The sequence below is a fragment of the Heloderma suspectum genome, chromosome 2, assembly GCF_057233095.1.
Source record: "Heloderma suspectum isolate Gila_16-S chromosome 2, 16-S_ref, whole genome shotgun sequence".
NCBI classification, from domain to species: domain Eukaryota; kingdom Metazoa; phylum Chordata; class Lepidosauria; order Squamata; family Helodermatidae; genus Heloderma; species Heloderma suspectum.
In genome coordinates, this window is record NC_139459.1 from 132,992,249 (window position 1) to 133,017,961 (window position 25,713).

The 25,713-nt window shown below is 44.5% G+C and overlaps 1 protein-coding gene across 1 annotated transcript; it reads left to right on the forward strand.

Moving 5' to 3' along the window:
* The first annotated feature begins 1,366 nt into the window (after positions 1 to 1,366).
* Positions 1,367 to 24,330, forward strand: FNTA (farnesyltransferase, CAAX box, subunit alpha). Its single transcript, XM_084834797.1, has 9 exons — positions 1,367 to 1,523; positions 2,332 to 2,417; positions 3,965 to 4,079; positions 6,027 to 6,131; positions 8,851 to 8,977; positions 9,598 to 9,746; positions 10,482 to 10,544; positions 20,524 to 20,695; positions 23,589 to 24,330. The coding sequence occupies exons 1-9, from the start codon at positions 1,387 to 1,389 to the stop codon at positions 23,718 to 23,720; spliced, it is 1,086 nt and encodes a 361-aa protein (XP_084690923.1). The 5' UTR covers positions 1,367 to 1,386; the 3' UTR covers positions 23,721 to 24,330.
* Positions 24,331 to 25,713: the final 1,383 nt, after the last annotated feature.

Here is a 25,713-nt window from a genome sequence, read left to right on the forward strand (position 1 = left end):
CCTAGACAGCATAGTAAGAAGCAGAGACATCACCTTGACGACAAAGGTCCGTATAATCAAAGCTGTGGTTTCCCCAGTAGTAATGTATGGCTGTGAGAGCTGGACTATAAGGAAGGCTGAGCGCCGAAGAATCAATGCTTTCAAACTGTGGTGCTGGAGAAGACTCTTACGAGTCCCCTGGACTGCAAGGAGGTCAAATCAGTCCATCCTAAAGGAAATCAACCCTGAGTGCTCATTGGAAGGACAGATACTGAAGCTGAAGCTCAAATATTTTGGCCACCTAATGTGAAGAGAAAACTCCCTGGAAAAGACCCTGATGCTGGGAAAGATCGAAGGCAAAAGGAGAAGGGGACGGCAGAGGATGAGATGGCTAGATAGCATCACGGATGCAATGAATATGAACTTGAGCACGCTCCGGGAGAGAGCGGAGGACAGGAAGGCCTGGCGTGCTATGGTCCATGGGGTCACGAAGAGTCGGACACGACTGAACGACTGAACAACAACTGGTGAGTACAGGGAAGAAGACATAAGAGAACTTAAAAAGGTGGAGTGAAGGCTCGTGGCTCTGATGTCAGTGGGGCTGTGAATCCTCTCTGGGTTTCAGTCAGAACTCTAAAGAAATAGGTTCAGCACACTGGATAGCTTCTTTAAAGTTTTGGCTGGTTTTGACTGAAACCCAGAGCGGATTTACAGCCCCACTGACATTAGAGCCACCAGCCTCCACTGAAAAGCTAGCATTCAGGGTATGAGCTGTATGTATTGTTTTATAAATAAGAATGACAAAGACGTTTTTCGAACTTTCAGAAACGCAGTCCCCGCCTCCTCTTAATCCAAGTAACGTTACCAACGGGCAGAATTCAAATCAAGGTTTGCCAGAGAGACTGACACAGGCACGCACACATGTATATCTCAGCACGGCCCCTTCGCATTTTTTGTGACAGAAAACGGGCTGCAATTGCATAATTGGCCCACTCTGGCGTCTTTTCTGGTGAAAGCGCTTTTGGGAGGCTCTTGGAGCCCTTTATCTGGCAACTAAATCGAAACTTCTTCCCCTCCCTCTACTACCGGAAGTGCTAACAAGATGCGCAGCGGGGATGTTCTCCTTCGGGCATCTCTTCGTCGCCCGCTGAGAAAGTCTGTTGTCTCTCTCTATGGTCAAAGCGCACACCTTGTTCCTGTCATCGACCTGTAAGGTCGGGGCTTACTGCTGGGTGCCCTGCGGGGGAGTATCTCCCACTTCCGCCATAAGCGCTTTCCTTGTGGAGACGCTCTAGCCTCCATGCTGTTTCTCTCTATGGTGCGGGGAGGTGTTTGCCTTTTGTTCCTAATAGGGCCGCTCTCTAGCTAGTTTTCTTCCGGGGTGGGAGGGGGGCGGCGGCGGCAGTGATGATGGCGGACGAGGAAAGTGGGTTGGAGCCGGAGCCTTGCGCTCCTCATCTGGAGACGGAAGCTGAGGCCGCTGGTGACAGCGAGCTGCTGGAGTGTGGGGTACCCCTGGAATCCAACGGCCACGTGCTCTACAGGTACGTACAGATGTGTTTTTATGAAGTTCTGCAGTGCAATCCTGTACAGGTCTATTGAGAAGTAAGCACCATTGAGTTAAACTGGATTTGCTCCCAGGTAAGCTTGTACAGGATTCTAGCCTTATAATGCTTTTGAGATATTTTTTTTTTTAACTCATGTTTGTTTTATGCTTGGGTTTAGTTTTAATTCTGTTGTGATTTTATAAGTTCATGGTAAGTGGCCTTGTGTTTTATTTTATCATAGAAATGTGGGGTGTAAATACCCAAATTAATAAAATTTTATAGTGCCTCTGTGGTAGCGCTTGATTCCTAAACTGAGAGGTGCCAGGCTTCAGGGCTGCCTTGAAATAATAGCCATATCCCCCTTTCAGGAGCACCTTTATCCCTAATCAAGGATATTTGGAGAGGTGCTAATTTGTGGTCTTTCTGTATATAAAAGGAAAGGCACTCTAGATATGCCTAGTGTCTTTGTTGGCTTACAATTTATAATCATTGGCACACGTAGTCGTTTTGTGGGGAAAGGATATGGCATCATGAATAAAATAAGCATAAAACACTGGTGGGTGTATATAATATAATTGTTTTACTGTCTTATAAACCACCATGTGACCCATCTGGCTGAAGAGTAGGTGGTGTATAAAATAATTCTAGCGTTTTAGATTATACATAGGCGTTTTGATTCTGTCATGATGTTCCTGCGTTTGATAAAGTGGAACTTTTTAGGGGCAGTTCAGACATGCAGCGGCACCTCTCTGAGGTCTCTTAGTATTTCATATTTTTGCTTGTTGCTAAATTATGCCTTTTACAGGGACCGGAAGGAATGGGCTGACATTGAACCAGTTCCTCAAGATGATGGGCCACATCCAGTGGTCCAGATCATATATAGTGAAAAATGTAAGTTTGGGGGGATGCCCACCTAGCAGTGGGGATGTGTATGGAAATGTGGCCATAAAAATGGGCTGTACCTGAATAGATGGACCAGCTGACGTTACTCTGCCTTCTCAGCTGACATTGCTCCACTTTAGCTCCTGCATCCTTGCTCTTTTTATCCCCTGGGATCTCTACCTCTGTCCCTATTTCTCTAGGTCCTGCACTGTCACTCATTTGTGTTTCCTGACAGCAGTTGTACTGGTTCTTTGTACTCATTGCTTATTGAATGTGTTACATTTGCAGAAGTGTTAATACATTTAGGCAGCAGCCCTATGCACGCTTACATTGAAATAAGCATTGAACACAGTGGGAGTTACTTCGGAGTAAATATATACTTGATTTCATTGTGGTATGTGTGAGTTTAAAACAAGAATCTGGAATTCGTCAATATTACTGCCTTTCCCAGAATTCAAAGGTAGAGCAGATGTAGAAGGGCAAATGAGATGCTAGGACATGAAAGAAGGTGTGAGATTAGATCTGCACTTGGCTCTTAGCAATAAGGTGGGGTTGAAGATGATTTATAACTCTTCCTGCTTATTCGAGAACTAGTATTAAACATGTCTATGAAAAGTTAGAGTACGCTTTTAAACCTTAATTCAGAGATGGTTTTTTTCCTGTAGATAATTTAGGTGCTGACAGATCAGCAGCACTAATCTTGCTGTATCAGCAAGCAGAAACCTACTGCATCCACGTAGCTTACAGTCTCATACTCAAGAGGACCAAAGTGGTATTTTCTCTTAAAAATTCAATTCCAGATGCTTTCCCAGATGATGATGATGGTGCCTTCAACGTACACATGATGGTTTAAAATATGCAAACAAAGGCAGGTCCCTGCCCTTGGAGCTTACAATGTAAGGGTGCAGTCCTGTGCCTGATTAGATTGGGGAAAAGTCCTACAACTCCCAGCATCCTCCAAGTCAGACATACTGGCTGGGACATGCTGGGAACTGTAGGACTTTTTCCTGTCTAAATATGCATAGGATTGTGCCCTAAATTTCAACAGTGGAAGAGACAAAGGAATGGGAGGCAGGAGAGGATGGGAGACAAAGATAACAGGATAAATGTGAGCAAATTCAGTTGCTTAATTTCAGTTGAGGGTGAGAATTAACGGGTAAAGCCATTTTGAGAGGAGGATTTGAAGGGGGGAGAGGGGGTGTAACACTGTAGGTGATGTGGGAAAAAGTTCTAGGCATAAGGGGCAGCAAGAGAGAGTGGGTGGAACTGATCTAGAAAGTAGTGGACTTTAAGACAGTGGAGGGTGCAAGACTTGAAGAAGTGAATATCACAGGCAGGGGCATAGCAGGAAATAAGAGCAAAAGGAGGGTTGGGACAAAGCTGTGGAGAGCTCTAAAGTAAAGGACACAAGGAATTTGTGCTGAATGGAGACCCCGTGTGGGGACTTCAGGAGAGGCATCCCAGGATCTGAGTGACATATAAGTGATTTGGGCAATAGAATTTTGGATAGAGGTGGGAAGGCCAAAGAGTAATTTGGCAATTTTTTCTTTATCTAGTTAAAGATGTATATGATTACTTCCGAGCAGTTCTGCAACGGGACGAAAGGAGTGAAAGAGCATTCAAGTTAACAGGCGACGCCATTGATCTTAATGCTGCAAACTACACTGTGTGGTATGTAGTGATGCCGAGACTTTCTTTCATTTATCGTTAGTTGTGGTAGGTGTTTTTTCCCAGAGATATGAAGAAAGCTAGGAAGGTTCGAGACTATTCAGACAGACATTTGCCTTTTGATATGATGCCTGTAATATTTTATCTTTTATCTGGCCAGCTTCACAACAATACCTTTGCTAAGTATAAGAATACAATGGGCAAACTGTGCTTAAAATGTAATATCCTTATCCCTTGTTGCAAAGTAAATGAATAGAACTTCCCTTGCTAATTTCATACTTGTCATTTGAGACTTGACCACCATAATGCCTGATATTCTAACCTCTAGGTTGGATTATGGTAATGGGCTCTGTACTTGGCTGCCTTTTGAAAAGTGTCTAGAAACTGCAACTGATCCAAACAGCAACAGCTGGACTCTTGCCTGGAGCAAGCTGGGGGGACCATATAACAGCTGTCCTCAAAATGCTGGTGGTTGCCAGTTTGTTTCTGCACCCAATTCAGAGTGCTGGGTTTCACCTTTAAAGTCTTAAACAGTCTGGCTCCAGGATATATGAAGGAGAACACCCCCCTATGTATTACCTATCAGCGTATCAATAGCTAGTGGTCATGAAGGCTGAATCCATTATCAGAAGCAGCTGACCTCTCAATACCAGTTGCTGGAGATCATGACTGGGAGGGTGCTCTTGCATTCGTGTCCTGCTTGTGAGCTTCCCATAGGCATCTGATTGGGCACCGTGGGAACAGAATGCTGGCCTACATAGGCCTTTGGTCTGATCCAGTGTAGCTTTTCCGTTCTTACCCCTTGGGTCTAACCACCAGCTAAACAGCAGCCTCCAACAGACTCTCTTGCATTGCGGTTTAGAACTGTGAAGCAGCAGCAGGAGTTTCTCTTGCTGTTCCTTCTTTCTCCAAGTTGCATGACAACTGAGAGAAAAACTCTGTCTTTTTTTCCAGCTCTCTGTGCTTGTCAGAGGACTTGATGGGGGTGGAGTCTTGTCGTTTCTGCGCAAAGCTTTGGGTGAAATAATAAACAGCAGGAGAAACTCCTGTTTATTACCTTCTCCAGACCTCCATGAAAGTGTGCAAAGGCTCCACCTCTCCTGTGAGCGTTTTCTTATAGCCGTAGTTTTGCGCAAGTGAGGGAAGGCACTGCCTTTCTTTCAAGGCTGCTGGAGGGCATGGGGAGAGGCAGTTTCTAACTACCTTGAGAAGCAGTTTGGATAAGTTTTGTTTCTTGTCTTCATACCACAGTGGAAGTTGGAGAAACCTTCACTGAAGCTCTCCTCCACCTGTGCCAGAGGACTTGGGGTTGGGGGTGGGCAGGGAGCTGGTAGCAAGAACAAATAGAGGCCTGGCTAGAAAACTACACCACTACTTTTGCACCCTCGTAGATAGAAGTTTCTCCAGAACATGCTACCTTACGGTCTCTTCAGACTGAATATATATTTTTGGATAGATAAAGGGTTACGTGTAACATCTCACTAGTACTTGGCTAATCATCCCACTGAATGATAGGTAAAAATTCTTGTTTTCTGACATTCAGTTTTTCCACCTGCAACATTTTAAAGGTGCTGATGTCACATTAACATGAACAGATCCTTCAGCACATAGGTCCTCCTCTGGATTGTATCTTTGTGTCCCACACTACATGAGTTTGGCTCTTCTTATTTGACTGCATGCAAGTTACTTCATTTTTCAGGACAAAGAGGGCATGTGACAGCCACAGCAACCCTTTCAGTCCAGGTCTCTCTTTTTGGAAAGGGTTTTTTTTTAACCTTCCTCCTTGTCACAATTGTTCCCAAGGAAAAATGACCAATCAGAATGGTTTGTTTTTAAATGTTGCTTAAGTGATTTGAAGTACTAGTAGTAACAGGTTTTATTCTATACCAGTAATGAAAGGGAGAAGCAGCTAAGCCCAATATCAGATTTCCCCCCCTTATTTTTCCGTAGGCATTTCCGTAGGGTTCTGCTGCAGTCCCTGAAGAAAGACCTACATGAGGAACTCAGTTACATCACGGCTATCATTGAAGATCAGCCAAAGAATTATCAAGTCTGGTAAAGTCTGGCTTCTTTTCAGAACAAAAGTTATTTCCCTTTAAGGAAATTCTCGTCTGCTTGTTCTTCTCTGAGCTAGAGGTACAGGATTGTCACATGGAGACTGTTGCACAGGAATTTCACATAGGTTACATATGGCAAGGATACTGTGAAGATGAGGGCTTGTTAGATGATGACACTGACATACATATTGCACAGGCTAATAGAAAACAACAAGAGGGGAAAGTAGGAGTGCTTGAAAATGGGCACAAAGAAAAGCAGCAATAAAGCCCCCCTACTTTAGATTTTGTTGGCCATTGTCTGTATATCACACATTAATGAATTTAATGCTGTATTAATGAATATGTTATAACTACTAGATCAGGTGCAGCAAAACAAGTTTATTCAGGAGGGAAAAAGCATCATATAAGATACAAGAATGACATCTGCTAAATAGGAAGATACAACACAGGAAAATATCTTGTTATCCAGGATCCACAAACAGCAGTTCAGTCAACCAACTCCTACATATTGCCATGCAGTTTACCTCTGTATCTTTTATATGCTTGTGTCACCCCTTTTATCTCTTATAGGAATGACCTTGTTTTTCCTGTACTTGAGTTGTAATGCATTCACTAATGCGCCACTGGTGTTTTCTTGAGTAATAGATTTTATTGGCCATTATCTATATAATTATCCATCTAGAGGGCATATTTGGTAAATATTGCACATAGGTTAATATTGCACATCCCCAGAATGCTTCATTTCATATGTCCTGGAAAAATCTGTTTTAAAGCAGACAGGTTTATGGCAACTCTTGGCCTTGTTTATAATGTGAGATCTCTCACCCTGAAATCTCTTAAGTTTGAGAATGTCAGTTCAACAGTTGTTTGTACCCTTCCTTCTGGGAGGTGATGATGCTGAACATTTGCTGTATGCACAGGTTGCATATGTTACATACATAGGAACACCGCCTTTGATGTGCACATTAATTCATCCAGATAAATATTATCCTCTGGTTCTATACACACAACCCGTAGCATGATTAGAATGCAATTGTATCAATGGCTACTAGTCCTGATGGCTATGTGCTACCTCCAGTATCAGAGGAAGTATGCCAGCATGCACCAGTTGCTGGGGAACGTGGGCTGGAAGGTGCTGACGCACTCATGTTTGTGGGTTCCTGGTCAACAGCTAGTTGGCCACTGTGTGAACAGAGTGCTGGACTAGGTGAATCTTTGGTCTGATCCAGCAGGGCTGCTCTTATGTTGTATACATGTCTACTCAGAGGTAAGCTTCATTGAGTTCAACAGGTCTTACTCCCAAAGTAAGTGTGTATAGGATTGCAGCCTTAGAATCTCCCACATATTAAGAATCTACTTAATTCTTTATAACATTTGTTAATAACAAATGGCAACAACTAGAATCTCCACTTCACCTTAAAGGTTGTTTTGAACAGGTGAGGAAAATGCACTGTTACTCAACTTTGCAACTAAGTCCACCAAAAATGTTGGCTTAGAAAAGTTGCTAGCCTGTTTGCTCACATATATTTCAGTTGTGTGGCCTAACAAACAAATGTTAGTTTTGTAAACTCTCCTGCCTGGTCACCTCAATGCAATTTGAACTCGCCATAGCCAACCAGGGAAGTGGCTGTCTTCATGCCTGCCTCTTTCATCTTCCTCACTGTTATCAGTAGGTTGATTGGTGATTTTGATTGTGCATCCTCAGGCTGCTTCCCTTCTCTTGGCAAGATGGGCTGAGTCTGGCTTTCCGCACCACTGCAATATTGCTTGCTAAGTTAATGCTCTGAAGTCCTCTCCCTAAACTTCTGAATTTGCTTAGTCACAAGTCAGTCCTCAGACTGCTACACTGATGTCTCGCTTAGTCCCTGTTGGAGATGGAAAATCCTCTTCTGAGATGCCCTGGGATATGCTAGCTGGTGTATTTGTATTTCTTCTGTTTCCTCATTTGTTAACTGTCCAATAATAACCTGAACACAAGTGGGGAGCCTAACCCTATGAAGCTGCTTTACCCCAGCAGCAGAACTGGTAAGTTGCATTGTTCAAGTTACAGCATTTTTCTGTATCCAGCAAATGGGGCAGTGCCATCTGGCTCTTGCATATTGCCTGAAAATTGTTCACTACAAGGAGAGGTGTGTGCAGAGCTAGATTGGTTTTCTTGAAATCTTCTACTAGGATTGCAGGTATTGAAGTGTTGCAACAGTGGGAGGGACTGTGTACCCCCTCCAGCGCATTCATGAGTGGGCCATGAGGAATATCATGCATGGAAAACATGACTGGTTCATACATGCATATATATAACTTGCATGTTGGCTGTGGCATCCCATGATGACTTCTTGGATGTGTGAATGAGCTATTACAGATTAATCACCACAGGGAGAACTTTCTCACCATCTGGTGTCAACTCAAATGCACAGCTTACACTTTCAGCCAAGTGGTGTGAGATCAAGTGATGCAACCTGTAGTGCTGAGCCATAGTATAAGATGCAGAACAGCCAAATACAATGATTTGCAACAAGCGGTTGCACTCATTTTTCAAGTATCATTTCACTGAACTCTTTTGTTTTCTGGTAAATGCCATCCCTTCCATAGGATGGTGTAGTAGTGGTAGTAATAATAATTTAAGTTGTATTTGTTTTTGTTTATTTTCAAAACCCTTAATCCATAAAGCAGGCATTGAATGGGTGCTGTTCTTAAAATAAAGACTTTTTGATTTTTAGGCACCACAGACGGGTGTTGGTAGAATGGCTGAAGGATCCATCCCAAGAACTTGAATTTATAGCTGACATTCTTAACCAGGATGCCAAGAACTACCATGCGTGGCAGCATAGGCAGTGGGTCATTCAGGTATTTTCATGTTGCTCTTACTGGCAAAATGCTCATCGTTATCCTGGGTAGGATTTGTGGGGAGGGAAGGGCTTATCTGTATTGCAAAGAGCCATAGGAAGTGCACCCCACTGCAGAATCCCTTTCAGTAAAATCAGGCTGCCTGCTATAGTGGGTGGAGGGTGGGTTTTATCCCTTCTGCAGTGTTGTCCCCAGTTGTGCCACTTTTTCCTGGTAAATGAACGGCTGCCATTTGTTCCTTTCTGCTGAGATTGGACACTGTCTGCGCCCCAAGTTCTGAGTTCCATTTCTTCGTCATGCTAGGGTGTGACAGAACTGCCCTCTCTGGACACAGATTATTGCATTCACATACTTAAACTCAAGTCATCAGTCCACTCTCATAATGCCTTCTCCAATGTTTGGTATCCAAGATGCTCTTCACCTGCATATTGTTGCTACTCTCGTTTGCATCTCCTGCTTCGTAAGATTGACATGTGCAGACATTGTTATATTCATCTTGAAACTTCTGCTAACAAACACTTAAATCTAAAATTGCTTCGATCACAATTTCATGGGGAAATGAGGCAGTATTCCTAATGTACTTCCTCTTGTAATATTTTCCCTTTAATTTGCGCGTATAGGAATTTAAGTTGTGGGATGATGAACTGGAGTATGTGGAACAACTTTTGAAAGAAGATGTCAGGAACAATTCTGTCTGGAACCAAAGATACTTTGTAATTTCAAATACAACTGGTTACAACGATCCTGCTGTTCTAGAGAAAGAAGTCCAGTAAGTAATATTACACGTGGCTTCATCTAGTGCTATTTACACTTGTTTTAGGAGCACACACACAAAGGCAGCATAGATCTCCTGATCCCCACTTGCTAACCTTGGATGCTGGATACGCTGTTGTTGCATAATAATGATCTCAATTCTCCCAAGTGCTGGTCCTTCTGTAGACAAAATGGCACCATCCATGAATAAGAGGGCAAGTATCAGCAAGTTTAGGGGAAACCTAAATGTGGATTGAGCACACTCAGTGGGCGTGGGACACTGCCTGCCCGACTGCTTAAGGTGGGAGGTGGGGGAAATGGAGCATCTGGAATCCTGAGCAGCAGCACTCCACACTGCAACATTTTGTTACAGGCACATCTTGTTCTTTCATTATTTCTTTTTTGTTTTAGTGTCTTGAGAGTTTTGTCATTCGATAAGGACCTAAAAATTCACGTCTTGAATATTTTTTTTGAAAAATCGTGACTCACTGAGCATTTTACATCTTGTGAAGTAAATTTTTTTGGCGCTAGCTTGTGGTGTGTTCTACTTCATGTCTTTTGGTGCTATTTAGGAAGGGGGTTTTTCCTTGTAGAAATGTATCTATTGTAGACAGAAGAAATTAAGGGCATAATGTGCTGTCCCATTATGACTGTCTGTGTCTCTTGATTTGGCATCAAGAATGCTTTTATGCATCTGGAATACAACTCCATTTCCACTATTTGTTTAAGACATTTTGTTCTCCTTTTTCAGGTTTACCCTAGAAATGATCAAGATGGTGCCTCATAACGAAAGTGCTTGGAACTATTTGAAAGGGTGAGATATTTGTTAGCGGCTGTGTGTATGCTGTACATCTGAAGTGCACAATGTGGTGCTAGGCCCAGGATTCAGTTTTCTGAGAATCTTAGATTTCATTGTTTTAAAACATGTTTCTGGTCCTTTTGACTGCAAAAAGATATTCGAACATTTGTGGGCAATGCCTTCTTGAAACCATTGAAGTCAATGTGGTTGCTGAGTAAGGTTTCCTGTGGCTGGGAGTGGGACTTCTAGTGCCTTGTCCTTCTCTGTGACTAGCAAAGCTAGAAAGAAATTATGCCCAAAATGACAAAGTATGCAAATCTGTTCAATCTTCATAAATGAATATAAGATGCAGAATCTGTTTTTCTTTTCTTGCCTGTGCCTGTGCGCAAAATTTTTAATATCTTTAGCTTGGTGTACACACGTCCCTGATTATTTTGTGAGGAAAGTAATTCCAGAGGGCAGATTGTAAGAGTTGTTCCAAAGGGTTTCCTGCTGACAATTCTTGCAGAAAGAACAAATTGTGAAGCAAGCAGGAGGCTGTTCAGTCACCCAACAACATGAAGTGCAGTCACAAAATAGTTTGCTGCTTTATGTTGCAAGGGTTGTGTCCTTCTTGCAGCCTAGCTAGAGTGGTAGAAATTCCTTTAGCAGTTAAGATGCTGTTGTGCGTGCGGAGCGAAATTGGTTGGTTTGGGAAATTACCTGTTCAGGTACCAGAAACAGACTTTTGCTTCCCAGGTGTGACCATATACCGCAGTTTAGGATTAGAAAAGGATTAGAAAAGAAAATGGTAGGGGATGAGTTGCCTCAAAAGTCATAGGAACATAGGAAGTTGCCTTATACTGGGTCAAGTCATTGGTCCATCTCGAGCAGGGATGGAGAACCTTTCTTGACCTGAGGGCTGGATTGTGTTTTGGAGAAGCTTTTGGGGGCTGCATTCTGGAAGCTGCCAGGACAGATGGGGAACACCTACGGGCCATATCAGGCTGGCAGGCGAGAGGTTCCCTATCCCTGATCTAGCCTAATATTGTCAACACTGACTGGCAGCGGCTTTCCTGGGATTCAGGCAGGATTCTTTCCTAGTTCTCCCTGGACATGTCAGGGATTGAATCTGGGACCTTGTACATGCAAAGCATGTGCTCTTACCACTGAGCTTCAGGTCAACCTTTAAAGAGCTGTCAGACTGAAGAGGAAGGGAGATCCTGATGAAGATGTAGATAATGGAAAGGAAAATGGTCTGCTGTCTAGCTAACATAACCACATTTAAAAACTGATTTCATTTTTAAAGACGTCTTGCAATTGTTGGGGCTGACCTTGTTGTTCCAGGATAAAAGGCTAGAAGAACTCACGTTGAATCTTCTGAATTTATTTTTCATACATGCATATCTTTCCTTTCTGCTGCATGTAGAAATGCCCCAGAGAGGCTTACAAACCACCACAGTTAAAAACAGGCTACAAGAAACCAAAAAACAGCAGGGAAAAAACAGTTTGAGAGACCAAGAACTAGAGGTCAGATAAGCTGACTGGTTAATCAAAATAGTTTCTACCTGATGTCCAGATGCCATTTGGGTGGGGGGGCAGTCAGATCATATGAGTACCACAAGGTGTGAGATAATGACCTGGTTTGCATGTTACAGAGGCAATTCCTGGATTGTTTAACCCAGGAATTGTGGGGATGAGTAGAGTGCACAAGCCCTTTGTTTTTAATTAACCCAGGAATACTCCTGGGTTGTTTTGTTATGTTCAGACCCGGAAACTCTGGGTTGTAACCCAGAATTAACCCATGGTTTGTTCTTGGGTTAATTCTGGGTTGCTTAACGCATAAATAACCCAGAGTTTCTGGGTTATTTATTGTAAAACAATTGTAAAACAACCCAGGAAATTCAACGTTCTTGGGTTGCTAATTAAAACCGTAAATGTTAAGTACACGACTTGTGTGCTCTGCTCATCTGCACAATTCCTGGGTTAAACAACCCAGGTATTGCCACCAGGACATGTGAATTGGGTCAATTAATCTGCATGTTATTGAGCATGTACTCCTTAAGAGATAAGTTTTGGGAGGTGGGATACATGTAGGAGAGAGGTTGATCAGATACATAAGAACTGTGCTGGATCAGAGCAAGATCCATTTAATCCAGCTTGCTGTTTCCAGCAACAGCCAGCAGCTGTAACAAGCTACATTTGGTGTCTCCCTATGTGATTTACAGCCCTTCTGGTTAGACGGAAGTGTAAGGGTAATAAGTCTCAATAGGGAGACGCCACATGGAGATGTACAGAAAGAAAACAGTAAGACAATAATTTGAAAATTAACAGAGTGAGAAGAGGTTGAAGTAAATCAGTAGGACTAATCGTAAATGAATGCTTTGCATCCTGTACAGAAGCTTGATCTCCTAAATGTATGCACTTCTGAATATTTTTATCGGTTTCTGCTGAACGGCCAGACACTACAGAAACTCAGCTTACTTTGGAAAATAAAGAATAAATGTGCGCAGGCACATACACACACTATAAATGCTTAGCATGACAATAGGCAAGGGAAGGCATTACTTCTGTAGTTGGGTAGAAGGGGGGCAACTTCACAGATACAGCTTTTCTCCCCCCTGCATGGAAGTGGCATCTGCCTGAATTCCCTTTTCTGCATAGAGGTACAGGAGCCCCGTCCACCCTTGAGATGCTATTTGAATTGTAGCAAACTGTTTGTTTGGCATGATGAGCTGGAGGGGAAGAGGAACTATAACAGGATTCATAGTACAATATACCTTAAACATATCAGCGTAGTATTATGCATAGTATTATACAGCAGCTGAGGGCTGGGGATCAGGGAGGGGGGTGGCTGTTATCTACCGAGAGTCCTTGGTCTTCACCAGACCCCCTCTGTGGGAGACCAAGGTTGCTGAGTGCATGTACTGGAGGTTGGGCCCAAAGGGTAGTCTGGGGATTCTGCTCGTGTACCGTCCACCCCGCTGCACGACTGACTCCCTGGCCGAGGTGCTTGAGGTGGTCTCTGATGTGCGTGTACAGTCCCCTAACTTATTGGTGTTGGGGGACTTCAACGTACATTCAGAGGCCATCCTCACAGGAGCACCTCGGGACTTCATGGAGACCATGGCTTCCTGGGAGCTGCACCATATTCTAACTGGGCCCACCCATGTAACTGGTCATGCACTAGACCTTGTGTTTGTTTCTGGAGAAGCGGGGAGTGATCTGGAAGTCAGGGGTATATCCACCACCCCCTTGTCATGGTCAGATCACTATCTGGTGACGTTAGACTTCTCAGTTCCACAACCCCTCCGCAGGGGTGGAGGACCCATTAAAATGGTCCGCCCCAGGCGTCTTATGGATCCGAATGGATTCCTGAACACACTTGGGGATTCTCTGGGGCACGCCAACGGCCATTCGGTCAAGACCCTGGTGGGTGGCTGGAATGCCGCAATCACTGGGGCATTAGATCGGGTGGCTCCGAAACGCCCTCTCCCCCTGAACAGGGCTTGGACTGCACCATGGTTCAATCTGCAGTTACGAGCTCTGAAACAGGAGGTGAGACAGCTAGAGCACCGGTGGCAGAAGTCTCGCTCCAAAGACGATCGGACACGGGCTAGAGCTGTATCTTCAGCCTATCACGTGGCGGTGAAGGCAGCAAAAAAGGAATATTATGCTGCCTCTATCGTGTCTGCAGAGTGCTGTCCCAGGAGGCTGTTCCAAGTGGTCCGGAGCCTGGTCAGTCTGGTGGCTCCGGAACCACTGGAGCATTCTAAGGCCTCCTGTGAGGCCTTGGCAAGGCACTTTGCAGATAAAATTGATCAGATTAGGAGTGTTACTCCGCACGCTGTGGATATAGTTAGTGAGCAAGAGGTGGCCTGTGGCAAACTGGTTTTGTGGGATCGGTTCCAGCTTCTTCCTCCTGATGAAGTGGACAAGGTGCTTTCATCTGTAAGGCCGACCACCTGCTTACTTGATCCTTGCCCATCTTGGCTCATTATGAGCTGCAGAGAGAGACTGGGTGAGGGGATCAGGGCGGTGGTGAATGCCTCCCTTGAGGAGGAAGTAATGCCATCAGCCCTCAAGGAGGCAGTGATAAGACCACTCTTAAAGAAGCCCTCCTTGGATCCCCAAGTTCTGAACAACTTTCGCCCAGTCTCAAATCTGCCATTTTTGGGCAAGGTGATTGAGCGGGTGGTGGCGATGCAGTTGAAGACACTCTTGGAAGAAACCGATTATCTAGCCCCATTTCAGTCAGGCTTCAGGCTTGGGCATGGGACAGAAACAGCCTTGGTCGCCTTGGTGGATGATATGAGGAGGGCTCTGGATAGGGGTGAATGCTCCTTCCTTGTTCTCCTCGACCTCTCAGCGGCTTTGGATACCGTTGACCACGGTATCCTGGACCGCCTGGAGGGGTTGGGCATTGGAGACACTGTATTGCGGTGGTTCCGGTCCTTCCTCTCCGGCAGGTACCAGAGGTAGCACTGGGAGAGGAGGTTTTGGACCCATGGCCACTCACTTGTGGGGTGCTACAGGGTTTCATCCTCTCCCCGATGCTATTTAACATCTATGTAAAGCCGCGGGGGGCTATCATCAGGAGGTTTGGGGCAGTGTCATCAATATGCGGATGACACGCAGCTCTACCTCTCATTCAAATCTTCACCAAGGTTGGCTGTAGAATCCCTGTCCAAATGTCTGGAGACGGTGAGTGGCTGGATGGGGAGGAACAAGCTGAAGCTGAACCCTGACAAGACCGAGGTACTTTTGGTGGGAGACAAAAGGAGGCTGGGGGATGTTGACCTGGTGTTGAATGGGGTACGGCTACCCTTGAAAGACCAGGTCCGCAGCCTGGGGGTCGTTTTGGACTCCCAGCTGTCTATGGAGGCTCAGGTGTCTGTGAGCCGGACAGCGCTGTATCATCTCCATCTGATACGGTTGCTGCGCCCCTTCCTTCCTGACCTTCTGCTCCCAGCGGTAGTACATGCCCTGGTCTCCTCTCGTTTAGACTACTGTAATGCGCTCTACGTGGGGTTACCCCTGAAGATGGTTCGGAAGCTGCAGCTAGTACAGAACGCGGCAGCTCGCCTGATTAAAGGCAGCCGCCAGCGAGATCACATCACTCCAGTGCTGAAGGAGTTGCACTGGTTACCAGTTGTTTTCCGGGCCAAATTCAAGGTGTTGGTTTTGACCTTTAAAACCCTATATGGTTCCGGCCCAGCCTATCTTAAGGAGCGCCTCCAGCAGCACCAGACAGGCTGCTTAACAAGATCAGCCTCGGATGGCCTTCTCTCTATCCCATCAGCCAGGACAGCTAGACTGGTGGGGACGAGGGAGAGGGCCTTTTCTGTGGTGGCCCCCACTCTGTGGAACTCCCTCCCTAGGGAACTCTGCCATGCCCCCTCTTTAATGAGCTTCCGCTGTGCGTTAAAAATGTGGTTGTTCAGGCAGGCATTTGGGGTGGGTTAGGGTATTTTAGAAAACGTTTTTATTGTAGAATTTTATTGTTTTAAACTGTTTTATTATATGCTGTACATTGCCCAGAGTGGCTGGGTGACCAGCCAGATGGGCGATTAATAAATTTAAATAGATAGATAGATAGATAGATAGATAGATAGATAGATAGATAGATAGAATTAGAAAGCTGCAATTTGTACATTGTGTAAATGGTACCATATCTCTTAATGAAACAATGCAGAATGTAGTAGACACATCACTGTGAAAAATTACAACAAACACACATACTAACATAAACCCTCCTTTAAAATTGAAGGGAAGAGAGAAATTTGCCTCTACCTGTACTTATTTATTTTATAGGTACATACCCCTGGGAATTCGAGTACCGTTCTTTCCTGTCGAAATATGGGGTGGGCGCAGGGGTTCCGTAATATCTGGATAAATCCAAGAGAAGGTTAAAAAAAAAAGCAGAGTTTCCTCTGCCATGGCAGGGATTTACTAGGTAGAAAGTCAGTTGCAGAAATAGGCACCCAGTTGGGAGTTCCAAAGTCTAATCAGGCAAAGTATGTGCCAATGGGCTGCCACTGATGTCATATTGCTTCTGTGAGCTCATAGGGTTTATCTGGGAATATCATTGGAATCTCAGGAAACCAGTTATAGTTACAAAAGAGTGGGATGGGGCTGGAAGGGCAATTTCCAGATGCATCAAAAAGAATATTGTCTCCTGCTGAACAGAAAAAAGTGGTTTAGGCTTTAGGTGGAGTTTGAAGTATTTCTTGGAAAGGACCCTTGAAATCTCAGGGCTCTATAGCCAGTTGATAGGTAGTTCTTTGATTAGATTAGAATCCAGAGGAAGGTTGGTCATTGAAGGTCCTACACCAGTGTTTAAAAGGTGTGGATACTCTCTTGTCCATTTCAATGTAGGGTTTTTGAAGGGAAACTTTCAAATGCACTTTGTCCTAGTTTGCTAGATCCTTTCCAAACTCGCTGATCTTTCCAGACAAAATGGACCTCTTGAGCCAAGTTGCTTGTGAAGGGACACACAAAATGGCAGCCAAATAGCACTCTCTGGCAACAGTAGGCATCTACAGGGAACCACACAGCAGCAGAGGGCCAACCAGAACTGATTGTTGATGCCAAGTTGTCTTCTCAGCCCCACACCTTGTTTGCAAAGGGACAGGAGAGAAATTAATCATTCAGTATTTATGTCATAAATGATAAACCGCGGTGGCTTAATGGTTAAGATGCTGAATTGCAGACTGGAAGGTCAGCAGGACAGCAGTTCGAGACCCGAGTGCTGCGTGACGGAGTGAGCTCCTGTCTTCAGTCCCAGCTTCTGCCAACCTAGCAGTTCGAAAGCAAGAAATTGCAAGTAGATAAATAGGTACCGCTTCGGCGGGAAAGATAACAGCGTTCCGTGCACCTCGGTGTTCAGTCATGCCGGCCACATGACCATGGAAGCGTCTTCGGACAGCGCTGGCTCTTCGGCTTAGAAGTGGAGATGAGCACCACACCCTAGAGTCGGACACGACTGGTTGGGGACACCTTTATTTATGTCATATTTCCTGTCTTGGTTGATAGTTCAGCAATAGCTGCCTCCATCCTTATATGTGGTGTGGAAAGTAACAGAAGCTGTGTGTTTGCCACTTGAGGACTCGGGGACAGATGAGTCATGGAGGATTTTCCTAGGCCCTCATCAATCTCTTTTAAATAAACAAGCCAACCAAAGGAACAGTTTAATGCACATGCAACCAACTACAACCACAGTGGGAAGTGACAGACAGGTCTCAAGCATTAGGTGGCTGAACATGTTGCAAGTACTTACAGATACACTTCACCTGAAGTCATGAGGGTGACTGCCCTGACCCCTTGGATTACTCCTCAAAGCGTTGCAGGCTACACCTTCTTGTTCACATGGACATATGCCTTGCATGGGTAATGGCAAGGCAGCTCTTAAGGCAATCTTTAACCTGTAGTGTAGTGCACACACAGTGGACCTATACACTATGCTCCTACCAGATGGGGGATATCTGCTACTCAAATGGGAAATTAACTCAAATGCTCATTCAAAGACCAGGCATGAACTTTATTTTTATAGCTTTTTGATTTCCAAAACGCATGCATGCACATTCAGTAGAGAAGAAAGTTGACTTGATTAATATTCCCACCCCCTAGCATATGGGTCAGTATGCCGGTTCCAATGGGCCTAACTAGAAAAGAGATAGTAAGACAAAGATTGGGGGAATCATTGTTTACCAAGTAAGGAAAGGAAGGTGGCGGTCTGGAAATGGCAGTGCAGGGGTTTGGAAGACTATACCACCAAGAAGCTCGAGTGCTGGCAAAAATGGTGGGCTGTGGGGCGGAAATCAATTTTGGAAGAAATACAAAGGAAATAGAGCTGGAGTGGTTATAATTACCGGGTTTTAGAGGAAGGGGAACCCAAAGGACTTCCCAGTTGGTTGCCAAAAGTTAGAAAAATACTATCAGCACAGATTATTATTGAAGTTTTTAGCTCTAAATTGCAAATCAAAATGGGGCAATAGTCTCAAGTTACTCTGGCACTGTTGAGTACCAAATTATCAAGAGATAGCCAGCGAGACGATAGATCCAAATAGAGTTGGATTCTTGATTTTCTGGTACTCACAGTGATGATGGAGAGACAGCTGTTACTAGGCACTTTGGAGCCACCACAATTTGGTTAAAAGAAAAATTCAAATTTGGGGCGGAGAGCCTTAAAAATGGGCTTCTCTTTAAGTTTTAGAAAGGTGGCAAAAATGACCAGAGCTCTTTGGCAGCAACTTCCCAGTACTTTAGGTTCTCTCCCAAACCACCTCCCATCAGAATTGACAGCTCAAGCACAGAGCACAGCCCCCTGCATAGGCACCAAAAATGGTTGGTAAAGGAGCTTACAGAGTTGCTGTGTTATGATTGAAACCGGATCCCGGACTCAATGAGTGCTTTACCGGGTATAAAGCTTTCTCTCTGGGTAAACAAGGCAACAGAACTCACTGGGCAAACAAGGCAACGGGTGGTGTAAGAAAGAAGCAGGGATCTTTGGCTCTTGAAATGTGGGCTAGGCACCAGGGCAGTGAGGGTGCTAGGAAAGAGTCACAAGGAACAAGCAAAGCATGGGTTAATTCTTAGAGCAGAGCTGAAACTCATAAGCATGCAGACTGCCCAAACTCCAAGACAGTTACAGGGTTTGCTGCAAAAGGAAAAAGAGCTCAGAGCCTGTACCCAGGGTGGTTTAAAACAAAGACCACTGAGTAGAAAGTGCAGGGAAGTTCCTTACCTCTTCATTAATTTTTCATCTAGCTTGATAATACAGAGTAGCATAGCCCAATCTTCAAGAAAATAAAAAGGTGTCCCATTAAGGGTATTCGGGTAGTGCTTGACCCGGCTAGGAGGTGGGGATGCTTCAGGGTTGGGCTGTTTTCCCTGCCTGGGCTTTTGATGGACCGATACAAAAGTACTCTTGTGGGTCAGTCAGCTGGGTGATAGCATGGCAATCAGGCAAGCACTGCATGTTTTCTCCTGACATGGGGAACAACTTTCTTTCATTTAACCAAGGAGGAAGCAGATGCATCCGATGGCTCCTTTGCCTCTTTGGCAGTTCCAAAGCTTCAGCGTTGTTCCTGGCAGCTCCCAGGCCATGCCTGGTGGAACAAAATGGATTCCTGAGCCAAGGTGTCAGGGCAGTGTGGACCAGTTAGACCCACAGTGCACACGGACACATGAATGGCAGCCAGGGCATCTGGGGCTCCTCTGTAACCGTCTCAGAGAGTATCTGGGCAGGTGGTGAGGAGGGAGCCACCAATTCGACTGTAGGTGTTTGAGCCATGCCAATCCTTGTCCTAGATGCCCACACAGGCAGGGGAAAATGAGCCCACCAGTCCAGCTCTGCAGCAGCTGCACCTCTGTATGTATATGTGCATATATCTTTTATATGGGCAAGGCATCTTATGAGGGGCAACTGGTGGCCACCAGCAGGAATTTTGCCTGGGGCCCAACTCTGGAGCTGGCCCTGGCAAAAGCAGTGCTGCTTCACTCTCTTTAGGTTTGGAAACCTCCTTAGTCCTGTGTTGCGGCTTCTCTCTTCCCCAGCACTATTCAAATGATCGAGCAGATGGGCTGGAGACTAGTATATCCCCGCTGCAAAACTGAGTACTTTGCGAAATGAGACAATACTTCTGATATGTGCATGAGCGTATGTATGTATGTTGCACACAATGGAAATTTGTACAGGAGCTGTGGTGATCCAGCTCTTGTTTCTACCTTGCAGCTGCATTTGCAGCGGGAAGGATCTTTCCACCTGAATATCCAGCACTGATTTCTGATTCCTGCTGAGATGGGATGCAGGTTAAGGATACCCCATACTCCCTTTCTGGAAAGTTTTCTAGGAAATCTTTCTGGCACATGATGACTCATAATTGCTTGCTTTTCATTTTTCCGATGCTTTTAGAAGATCTCCAAGTTTTATAGGAAATGTTGGGTTACTAAATGTATGGCAAATGATGGCATGCAAAGTCAGTGTGATGTCCATGGCTGTTTTTTGTTTCAGGATTCTGCAAGATCGTGGCCTTTCAAAATATCCAAACCTCTTAGAGCAGCTGCTGGAATTGCAGCCAAGTCACAGTTCTCCCTACCTGATTGCCTTCTTGGTAGACATATATGAAGACATGCTAGAAAACCAGTGTGAAAACAAGGAAGAAACTCTTAACAAAGCACTGGAGGTTAGTATTTTTAAGTTGTTTATCTGGCCTATATTATCCTTTATAGTCTGTTTGGTAACTGCAAGCAGATTGTAAGTACTTCTTTCTCTATTCTCCTGCGGAAATTAATCACAGAAATTGAGAAATAGTCTGTCAGTTGACTGTGATTATACCAAACATTGGTACATCAAGCAAATTCAGTATGAGGCAATTTTATAAAATCATATCACCAAGTTTTTCACTTTTGCAGAATTGTAAATAGAGACAAATGCAGGGAAACCACTTCTGTGCAATGCAGTACAAGCTGGGAGTTACACTTTTGAGAAAAATGTTTGTTAAAATGCAGTGATATTAATATGCTGCATTGTATACTTGCTGTCACTGTTGCTTTCGTGCATGCCAATTATCAGGCTGGTTCATATCAGCTACAATGAAAATGCATTATCTTTGGCACTTTAGCCCAAGGGGATTGCTTTTTGTACAATTTTTTTTTACCCCTTTTGCCATTCCATGCACTTGAAGTAGCATCTGATTCCCATTTCATGCATAATATACTTCCAGAACTGTTGACTTACTGTTAATGCCTTCCAGCCAGTCAGTGGCTGTCTTAACACACGAATGGCAGGATTTGCAAAGGTGTCTTCCACCTTACTGCCTCCCTAGATTCAACATTGTATTTGCTAGTTATTATTTTGGTAACGATGGTTGATTTTTGAGCCTTGGCTATAAGTTGTGGTACATCAGTAAGGCACAGTCTTCTGTACAAGAAAGGAAGCAGACTAGAAAGGTTGGAAAGCTGTATTTATTTAGTGTCCATTAAGAGAATTGGGCTTGTATTTTATCTTGCTGTGCAGGAACTCTGTGTATTTCAATTCCTTTGCCAAATCATAAAAGCCAGACTGAGCTGCCAAATTATCTAAATAGAATATTCCACTTTGAGAAGGGGAAAGTCTTGATATGTGCCGATAAACCTCAGAACAACTTACTTTGCACTCCAGAATCGTTTGTTGTGGTTGTTGTTGCTGGTCCTGCTGCTGCACTGTCCCTGTACATATGATGGAAGTGTAGATCCCTGCTCCCAGTGGCTTACAATCTAGAAATAGACAAAAGGGAGCAGATGAAGGGGAGGGAAATGGAGATGGGTAAAACGGGAAAAATATGGAATCTTTCTAGTCACACATACTTAATTATAGTAAGGGATGAGGAATAGGGGGTAGTGCCAAAGGGTTAATGCAGAATGACATGGTAGAATTATGGGTGTACACTTCAGACTGCAGTAGGTGGGATAGGGGTTCATATTTTTGAATGCCCTACCCATGTCAAAACTCTCTGCATATATTAAGTAAGCAAGCACATCAGAGATGGCATTTCTCTCTGATGTGCTTGTTTACTACATGCAGGGAATCTTATGTGGGTCCACCATTCAAAAATATGACCCTCCCTCACTGCAGTCTGAAGAGGTACATGTCAGGAGCGCCCTAGCAGCCTCTTTCGGTACACTCTAATAGCCAACTCAAGACACAGACGAAAGGATTATTTTCAAGGCTTTACTCCTTTTACAACTTAATGACTCTTTCAAATGCCAATCACCAGCGACTAAGCAATGAACAGCAGAGTAGCCTATGCTCTGGGTAGGCAGTTGGTCCCTGTTTGAAGGAGAATTACTTGAACACCCTGAACATGTGGGCTAGGGAGAGATCCTCCCTCTTTCCCTTGAGTCCACGGGACACGGCCATTGCTTGTGCGCCAAACGGGCGCTACGCCTCCTTTCCGCGCCCTCCATAGCTCGTCGCTCCCTGCGTCTGTGTCGAGCGTCTAGCAAGCCCCCCTCCCGAACTTTCTCACTGCCAGGGTCACTATCTATCTCAGGAATGCCGGCAGGAGGAATCTCTGCCAGCTGCTGTGCCTGTGAGGGATGAGCTGGCTCCTCTCCCACGGATTGCTGATCTTCCTCAGAATCAGAACTGCTCTGGGGTTCTATCGGCTCAGTTTCTTCCCTGACAGTACAGTCCACAATTCTACCGCCTCATGCTGCATAATGTGTAGCATGAGTATAATGTGTCAATGTGCATGTGCATAAATGTGCATCAATGTGCATAACGTGGCAGTGTGCCTTGACTCTGTAGCTAAGAGGTTACCTTCACATAACATCATATTGGTATCACATTGGCATCCTGTTCTTCCTCCAAGCTCAAGGCAGCATTCATGGGATTTATCTCTCAACAGTTCTATGAGGTTATGCTGAGAGACAGTGATTTTCCCAAAGCCACCCAATGAGCTTCCGCTTTGTCAGACCAGGGTCACCCTGGCCCGAGCCCAGCACTCTAGCCATTACACTGTGCTGGCTCTCTACCCGTATTGGTTTCAGGAGCTTATTTGGGAAGATGGGTATTTAGTTAACATGGAGTGAGATAGAAATCAGGTGGTCAGGTATTTATTGCTGGAGAATCCAGATTCATTGGCTCTCTTGACCACTAGTTAAAATAAAATCACTGTGAGTATTGGCAATGCCAGACACGACTTCTGCATCAGCATTTCTAAGGGCAGTGATGTGTGTTTCCCCAGAGAAATAACTGTAGAGGATTCAATCCTTTTTAGGGCTGTAGTCAGCACTGAAATGTTTTTTTAATATAAATAAGTTTAAGAAATCAGCTGTAGAATTGATCCCTAAAAGCCTTGGCTTGGATTGCTCTGTTTAGAAGTAAACAAGGAGTTTATGTGGCTGCAATATTCTTCCTGTTACCCTAGTGAATGTTGTCTCCCACTCTGTTGTGAGTTTCTTGGAGCAGGAACCTGTCTTCGTTGCTTATGTTACTCTGTAAAATACCATGTACATTTGAGGGTGCTCTATAATAAATAAAAATATAACTATGCAAATAGTGTTCTAAACAACTTGTAATTTTCCTCTCTATAGTTGTGCGAAATCCTGGCTAAAGAAAAAGACATAATACGGAAAGAATACTGGAGATACATTGGAAGATCCCTTAAGAGTAAACACAGCCCAAATGAGGAACAGAATGTGCCAACTGAAAATGATCAGCAGTAACTTCATGTTAGGGGGAAAGAATACGGCATTCAGTTCTGTGTGTATTACAAAGACTCTTAGCTGGAAGAGCTAGGCAGGCAACTAAATAGTCGTTTCCTCTCTTCCCCAAATATGTTGTAATTATACATTACTGCGGAGGTATTGCTTCTAACCACACTGAGAGTGCAAAGCATTCTGTGTAACAAACTGACCTGTGGTTACTACTGCTATACATGTTAGTTGTGGGATGGTCCAAAGCACTGTGCATTAAAAAAAACCTTAGTAATTACTTGAATTGTACCAAATAAAGGAATTGTTTCTTAACAGTATATGAATAATGCTGTACTCGCAATTTTAATACCCTAAATCCTAGCCTTGGCCACTACAAAGTGGCACCTGTTCTCATAAAGCAAGCGCATGTAAGATTCTGAATGTATTTGAGTTGGATTGCAGAAACCCGGTGTATAGTGGATATATAAAGTAACTTCATTGTAGTTACTGTAAGGGAAGGTATGCAGTTGTATATTGGAGCAGCTATGCAACACTGACTGTGTTTTCATTGTACTCAACTAATGCCATCAGTAATTTGTAATAAAGGTATAATACTTGTGCAAGGATTTAGAGTGTTTTGATGTTTGGACTTTTGGACTAACTTCATTTGGTGGGGGGCACCCACAGGAGAGCCTTTGTAGATGACCTAAGGGTCTGGTCAGGTATATACGGGAGGAGAGGTTCCTTTAGTAGTATGGTCACAGGTGTTTAGGAATGTAAAAATCAACACTTCCACTTTGAGTTGGGCTTGGAAATGGACTGGAAGTAGCCTAGCAGCTCTATTTTGGATGAACTGGTTTCCAAACCATTTTCAAAGGTAGCCCGCATACAACACATCGCAGCAATCCAACTGGGTGGATACCAGAGCATGGATGACTATCGCCAGGCTCTGTCCAGATAGTCACATCAGCCTAAGCGGATAAAGAGCACTCCTAGCGCAATCCCTTCCAGAACAGGGTTTTTTGTCTGTGGATTAGCCAGGCACTGCCGTCATTTTTTTAATAGTACAGACAAGAGAGAAAGTTTCCCTACTGCTAGTAGGATCCAACTCCTCACTCCCCTCACCAGGTTTTTCTCATGCCCTTAGGCTAGCCTACCCCAACATGGTGCTGTCCAGAGGTTCTGGACTACAACTCCCATCAGCCCCAGCCAGCATGGCTTGTTAGGGGTGATGGGAGTTGGGCTCCAGAACATCTGGGCAGGGCTGACTCAATCCTCCTCCCAGAGAGGAGCAGGGAAACAGAACTGGAGGATGAGAGTGGAGCATGGGCTCAGCAAAATAGGGTGTTCATTGGCGAATTGCAGGATGTCACCAGCCACGAAAGTCAGGATTTTGGCTATTGAATTCTGCTTTAAAGATCTCTGCAAAATGTTCTCTTAGCAAAGGTCAAGGCTTTGTGTCAGTTGATCACTATTATGCGTAACTGACATGAGAGATGCTCTCCACCCCCATCTGCGGAGCAGGGGTGGGCAGAAGGTCGACTGGGATCTGCCAGTAGATCTAGAGTGGCCACCTGTGGATCGCCAAAAAGAGGAAATGGGTCATCAAAAAAGAGGACAAAAAAAGACACCTATTTGCGTGAGATTTGAATATGCTAATATATATGTATAGATGCAAATTTGGACATTATTATAATTTAAACAGGAATCAGCACATCTCACCATGACATGGAAGGTGGTGACCAGACCTGTGTGCCTGCCTTTTCAGTCTGCTGTTCTGGCCCTAATTGTTGATGGGCAACAGTTCTTATGGTTCTTTATCCTTATACTGGACTTGGGCTAGACAGCCCTTCAGATAGAAGTCTCCTTCAAAGTAGAGGACAGCCTCTGGCAGCCCTTCAAGTAGAAGAACTGTCCTCTGTAAAAGAGGACACATGGCCACCCTAGATAGATTTCTCAGTCAGTTGCAGTAGGTTAATGAGGGTTTCTAATGGCCAATTATCAAACAACAGCAACAACTTAA

Excerpts from the sequence above, each read along its gene's own strand:
- FNTA (XM_084834797.1), top strand. The coding sequence starts at position 1,387 with ATGATGGCGGACGAGGAAAGTGGGTTGGAGCCGGAGCCTTGCGCTCCT. Across the intron at positions 8,978-9,597 it reads ATAGGCAGTGGGTCATTCAG|GAATTTAAGTTGTGGGATGA; the intron begins GTATTTTCATGT and ends TTGCGCGTATAG. Across the intron at positions 20,696-23,588 it reads CTCTTAACAAAGCACTGGAG|TTGTGCGAAATCCTGGCTAA; the intron begins GTTAGTATTTTT and ends TCCTCTCTATAG.